The sequence below is a fragment of the Lipotes vexillifer genome, unplaced genomic scaffold, assembly GCF_000442215.2.
Source record: "Lipotes vexillifer unplaced genomic scaffold, Lipotes_vexillifer_v1.1 scaffold2532, whole genome shotgun sequence".
Classification (NCBI taxonomy): Eukaryota; Metazoa; Chordata; class Mammalia; order Artiodactyla; family Lipotidae; genus Lipotes; species Lipotes vexillifer.
Genome location: NW_006785617.1, coordinates 100,320 through 106,415, shown reverse-complemented (window position 1 = coordinate 106,415; position 6,096 = coordinate 100,320). Strand labels below are relative to the sequence as shown.

The 6,096-nt window shown below is 50.4% G+C and overlaps 1 protein-coding gene across 1 annotated transcript in view; it reads left to right on the top strand.

Annotated features, from left to right (window-relative positions):
- Nucleotides 1–2,728, top strand: part of GZF1 (GDNF inducible zinc finger protein 1) — an 8,188-nt gene extending 5,460 nt beyond the window's left edge. Inside the window, 4 exon segments of the mRNA XM_007457686.1 lie at nt 1,302–1,469; nt 1,900–2,057; nt 2,379–2,688; nt 2,691–2,728. Of these exon segments, the coding sequence (XP_007457748.1) occupies nt 1,302–1,469; nt 1,900–2,057; nt 2,379–2,688; nt 2,691–2,728 (674 nt within the window).
- Nucleotides 2,729–6,096: the final 3,368 nt, after the last annotated feature.

Below are 6,096 nucleotides of genomic sequence, written 5' to 3'. Positions count from 1 at the left end.
GCTCTTCCGTCTCATAAGTGAGCATAAGTAAATGAATAAAATCCGCCTGCTGCCTCCAGGGCTGTGTGCTTGTGGCCATGGCCTCTGAAAGAAATTGCTCAGAATATGGGAAAAGCTGTATGCTATTATCCCGCTTCTTTGCCATTTCTAAGAACAGAGCATTAGAAAAAAACCTGACTGTTCAACCCCAGGGAAGTGGTTCAGTAAATGGGTAAATCCACCCGGTCCCGTCCCAGGCCCTTCTGACTAAGGTCTCTGAATATTACGAAAAACACCTGTGTTTGGCTGTCGACTTGAAAAATGCACAATTGAGCATACAGTGAATCCCAGCTTTATTGAAAACCTGCAGAAATATAAAGTAGGTACATGATGTGTCAAGGTGGTGGAATTATGAGGTTTTCAGAATTTCTGTGGTACGATTTCATCAGGTGAGGGAGAACATTTAAGCTCTTTATTCTGATTTTGTGCAGTGCTCCTGGGATTCAGAGCCCTGGGGCATGTGGAGTCTAGCTGTTAGGTACTGGGCTTATCACGCTAACCCAGTTCTGCTCCCATTTAAAAATTTTTACTTCTTTGTCCTATGAGCCTCAAGTTCAAATGGTGAGATAGATGAGCCACTTAATGACGTGAATTAATATACTAAAATGAGCAGAATTGGTGTCTGATGGAAGACTGGGGTCAGGGGAGGTCAGGCCACACCGAAGGATTAAGTTAGAATCGGTCATTTGATGAACATGCTAATATATTTGGATTTTATTAAAGCCAGTAGTTTTATTTTGATGTTTGAGAAATTGGGGCACGCCTGACAGAGGAGTCTGGTTTGTGGACCCTCAGGGCCCCAACTGCACAGCGTGAAGGGTGGACGCCCTCCTTGCCCTGACCCCACCCCGGGTGGCTGGGAGCTGCTCCAGGACAGCCCCGCGTGTCCACTGCACACTCCTCTCCCTTCAAGAGGGGCTTCTGTTCTGATAGAGACCCACAGAAGCCCTGTGAAAAAGTCCAGCTGTTCCACCAAACCAGTTGTCAAACTGTTTTTCTTGTTTGGGATGACTGAATTTCCAAAACGTGAGCTGGCTGAATGCGCTCTTTAATTCTAACCTACTGGAATCTTTCTTGGGATTTCCAGGGACATTTTACACCAGCTTTCAGCAGGTAGCAAGCACTGGACACAGATATTTTATGACAGTTTTAACTAGAAAAGAACGCGCTGCCTGCCAGGGCACTTGGGAGGGTGGACCCCATACTCCGTGTGTTCTAGCGCCTGTGTCTCTTCTAACTTCGTGTCTCATGTCTTCATGTAGGTGAGAGGCCTTTCATGTGTGAAACGTGTGGCAAGAGTTTCGCTTCCAAGGAGTATTTAAAACATCACAACAGGATCCACACTGGGTCCAAACCCTTTAAATGTGAAGTTTGTTTCAGGACTTTTGCTCAGCGGAATTCGCTTTACCAGCATATCAAAGTCCACACAGGTATGGCCAGAATGTTGCCAGAGAAGGGAGGTCAGTGTGGCAAGAAAATATCCCAAAGGTTTTAGATTTTCTGGAAAGTTATTTGGAATTTAGCTTTAAGTCGTGCGTCCTAATAGCATTTAAACATTTTTGTCTAGTTTCTGGCTCTGACAAACTGGAAAGGTGTGAATGTGTGAACATGGATGTGGACGTGTGAACCTTTGAACACCTTGAGATTAGAATTAGGGGTGATGATCTGCATGTGCTAGTGAACACTCACGCCAGCGCAGGGTCACTTAACGACTGGAAAGCTGTGGGTGACGCCACAGACCCCTGGGGCTCCTGCATGGTCGGCTGCTCGTGCCCGTGTCGCCCTCCCCGTGGCAGCTTGGGACGCCAGGCGGCCCAGAGCAGCCGGTAGCTCTCGTGTCCTCCGTCCCTTCCCTCCCAGGGGAGCGGCCCTACTGTTGTGACCAGTGTGGCAAGCAATTCACGCAGCTCAACGCGCTCCAGCGCCACCATCGGATCCACACGGGGGAGAAGCCATTCATGTGCAATGCGTGCGGGCGGACATTCACCGACAAGTCCACGCTCCGGCGGCACACCTCGGTGAGCAGCCAGGCTGGCCCCCACGGACGGCCGCCGGACAGCAGAGCCACCCGCCCCACTTCCCTGAGGCCCTCAGTCTGTAAGGGGGTACCAGGGGAAGGCAGGGCTCTCCCTCCCCTGCAGCGAGGGCGGCCAAGGCGGGGGTGAAGCAGGGCCTGGGGCATGCTGAGTCCTTTCTGGCAGGGACCACGGTGGCAGACACACGTCTGACGGTTGGAGAAGGCTGTTGTACTTGGTAACGAGTGGCTGTGAATTGGGGGCTCTGCAGATCCTGGTTAGGGACACAGTGGGTGACCTCTCTGTTCTGCGTTTGGTCCGCAGATCCATGATAAGACAACTCCATGGAAGTCTTTCCTCGTCATCGTGGACAGCTCTCCCAAGAATGGCGATGGGCACAAGACTGAGCAGCCCGATGAAGAGTACACGCCATCCAAACTCTCTGATAAATTGCTGTCTTTCGCAGAAAATGGCCATTTTCACAACCTGGCCACTGTGCAGGGCAGCATGCCTGCTGTGCACGATGACAGTCCTGCGGACCCGGCCTGTAAGTCGGACGGCCCTGTGGGGTCCCAGGACACGCTGCTGGCCACCACCATCAACGAGCTTAGCGAGCTGACGCCGCAAACGGACGCGGGCCCACACAGCTCCACTCTCTGACTCACACGGACTAGAGCACGGGGTCACCTGCCCCGTGGTCCCAGCCTTGCACCTGCACGCATAAGGGCTGGACGCGAGTGTTCGTCAAACTGTGGGCAAAGAAGTGGGCAAGGATGGCTTCCACACTTTCTTGAATTTCTGCTAACTTGCACGTCTCTATCAAACCGTTTCTCATGCCTTCCCTTAGAAATCCTGATCTGCATGGTCTCAGCCACACTTTATCAGCAAACAAGGCAGTTAACATAACCTCACTTAATTCTGGTGGAATCATCCTAATGCTTGATGACCTTGACATTCCTGAGGCTGGGGTTACTGCTCAGCTTCTTCGTGGAAGTTTATTTCTGATACTTTAAAGCTATTTTTCTACCAACCTGAAGTAAGACTGGGACCATGTATTTATTTTCAGCTGTTTCTTTCCTGTTGAACTGAAGCCAGTCAGGTGCTCTGGGACACTGGAATGGGGCTAAAGAGACAGATGACTGCACTTGTCCCCCTCTGCCCCCCTGTTCGTAGGCACTAAACTGAACACTTGTAAAGTAGCTGCTCACAGCACACATGCAACTAGGAAGTTTGTCATAAAATGACCTGAGATGTGGCTACAGGTTTCATTTCTGAAAATCCAATTTCAAAAAGCTGTCCTACCAAAGACTAGCAGAAAACAGCGTAGTAGGTTTTGCAAAGAGGTGTGAAAAATTAAGCCAGGGGCTTGAGAACACTTGAAACATAGTGTAGTTATTTTATCCACGAGTAGCAGTGAGGTGGTGGCAGCCAATCTAAGAACAGAATACTAGTAGTTTTGCTAGGTTCTTTTGACAATTTCTGTGATTTTCAGAAACCCAGCATTTCTCATTAACATGTCAAGACGCTGACACAGGCAAGTCACTGGCGCACACGTTCCCCCGGGAGCATGAGTGAATTTGGCAAAAGGGACCAAAATCCTCCGTACACTCCTCTTTGATCAGCCTTAAGAGTGGACCATGGAACCGCCAACCTTGTCTTAAATGCACCTCTGTCTCATGCTGGCCTTTGGTAATTCCGCTGTCCTTACCCAGCCTGGTTGATCCAGTGGTGAGGGCGGGTCGCCGTGCGCACAGTGCTTCGACTCACACGTGACCCAGGTAAAAAGAGAAGGGGAATTGTCACTAGTTGCTCTTTTTCTTACGTTTAATTTATTACACTTGCTGTTTCCTCGTTTTCTAAGAGGAAGGGTACTTTATGCAAGTCCAGGATGAAGACACAGCTGCACAAGATGCCAGAAAAAGACCAAGGACACTTTCTGCCCCATGAGATGGTGATGTCAACACCAAAGGTGTCGAAGGCGTCCCAGGTGCTGACACGGGCTGCAGGTGGCAGTACCAAAGGTGTCGAAGGTGTCCCAGGTGCTGACACGGGCTGCAGGTGGCAGTACCGAATCCACCTCCAGCTGTGACAGCGTCACCCACTTGTGTTCACAGAACAAAACAGTGACTCTCACACACAATTTACTCTCGAAAGGAGAATGAACCTGCCCGGCTAATGAACTGTTTCTTGGGGTAAAGTCATCTTAATGAGAAGAAATTTAAATAATAGATTATTTTGTTACCTATCGGAATAATTTTTGTCTTGAATTTGTTTCTTTAGAAATTCTACAGAAAACTTTAACGTGTTAATAAATGTTTTGTAAAAATAGTTTCGCAAGTCTAAGTTTATTTCCATTATTAGAATTTAGGTTCTACAGAAATAAGATTCCTGATTCATACAGGTAGCTTAATTCCCTGGTCCTTGGAGTCTCGCCACCTCCGTGCACTGCACGTGTGTTCCTGACACGTGACAGGCCTGGCCCCGCACGCGCTCGGCTTCGGTAGCTGGTGCCAGGCGGGGGTGCAGCCATGGTGACTGCACCTCAGAGGCTCCTCCATCTACGGTCACTTCTCTGCTTCCCGGGAGGGGACAAGGGGGCTGCCGCCCCAAACCCTGCCGAAGATGCATCTCATCTCGGGGATTTGTGGGGCGTCTCCGTTTCTCCCCATCCAGGTGCTGTGTTGCCACGTGACTGTCAGCCCCAGACGATCAGGTCAGGCCACACCAAGGCGGCGATTTCGCACCTTCCAACCATCGTGTGGGAGACGCTCTCAGCCCAGACTCCAAAGCTCCCCTGCCTCTGCTTGTAACCAAAATTTGTTGTACAGTTTGAAAACAAAATTGGCAAAGTGGTGGGGTAAAACCTTTATTAATGGTGATCTTCACAGAAATGTGGTTTTGCCAACGGTGATCATCTAAACTGACCAATTTGAGTGTAAGTTATCATTTAATTCTAACCTGTTGTATATCTTGCCACAGCAGGGACATTTTTTGAGACCAAGCAAGTGCCTGTCCCCTTAACTGAACTTGATGGTGTTCCTGTCACTCTAAGTAACATTATTTCAGGCGAAAGTCCATTTGTCCACAGGCACAAAGATGGGCACATCCGTCACCCCCCAGCTGAGCCCCGGGAACTGCCCACTTCCCTCCACCAGTTTGCACGGGCCTCTGGGACCCTCACCGAGGCTGGCAAAACCCACCACAGGAGCTTCTCTTAGGGAACAGAAGAGACATTTGAATGAGAAAGTAACCTTGAGTATCAACAACCTGGCAGAATTCCTAGATGGGACGGCCTGTTCAACCATTCATTTTGAATTTGCCTCAAATGATCTTTGAGGGACCTGAACAAGGCCCGCTGACAGCACCAAGTCAACGTGGCTCCACCAAGGGAGATGGGGCTTCGGGCTCCCGGCCTCCCGCTCTGAGGTCTCCTAGGGGCCACTCCTCCTTCAAGCCTGCCAGTGAGATCCCTGACCAGGCAGCAGGAGGGATGGGAACGGGGAGCCTGCAGAGCCCGGATGGCTGCTGCCCACTGCCCGAAGGTTTCCCCGGGGGACACCTTCCAGGACAGGAAGCCACTCCCGACCCGTGCAAACCAACCAGGAAACTCACCATACCGTTCACAATTTCGACTTTATTTACTGTACAGATTCACATGAAACACACAGGCTCTTTGCGAAGGTGGATTTATCATCACAGGATGAGTTCTCATAATACAACCTCCCCGACAGCGCGGGGCAGGAGAGGCCGCGCCAGGCCGGGGCCCCGGGAGGCAGGCTGCGTGCCACAGGCCCTGAGAAAGCCACGGGGGTTGCCTCTGGGCATCTTAAATGCACAATATCAGAGGAAACAATAAAGGTTTACAGGGACATCATCACACATGGTCACGACTGCAAGAATACTGTTTTCAAATCATTAAATAAAGAAGGAATTCACATAAGCTATAAAAACGTTGCCACAAAAAGCAAAGCTTGGGCTTCCCTGGTGGTGCAGCTGTTGAGAGTCCGCCTGCCGATGCAGGGGACGCGGGTTCGTGCCCCAG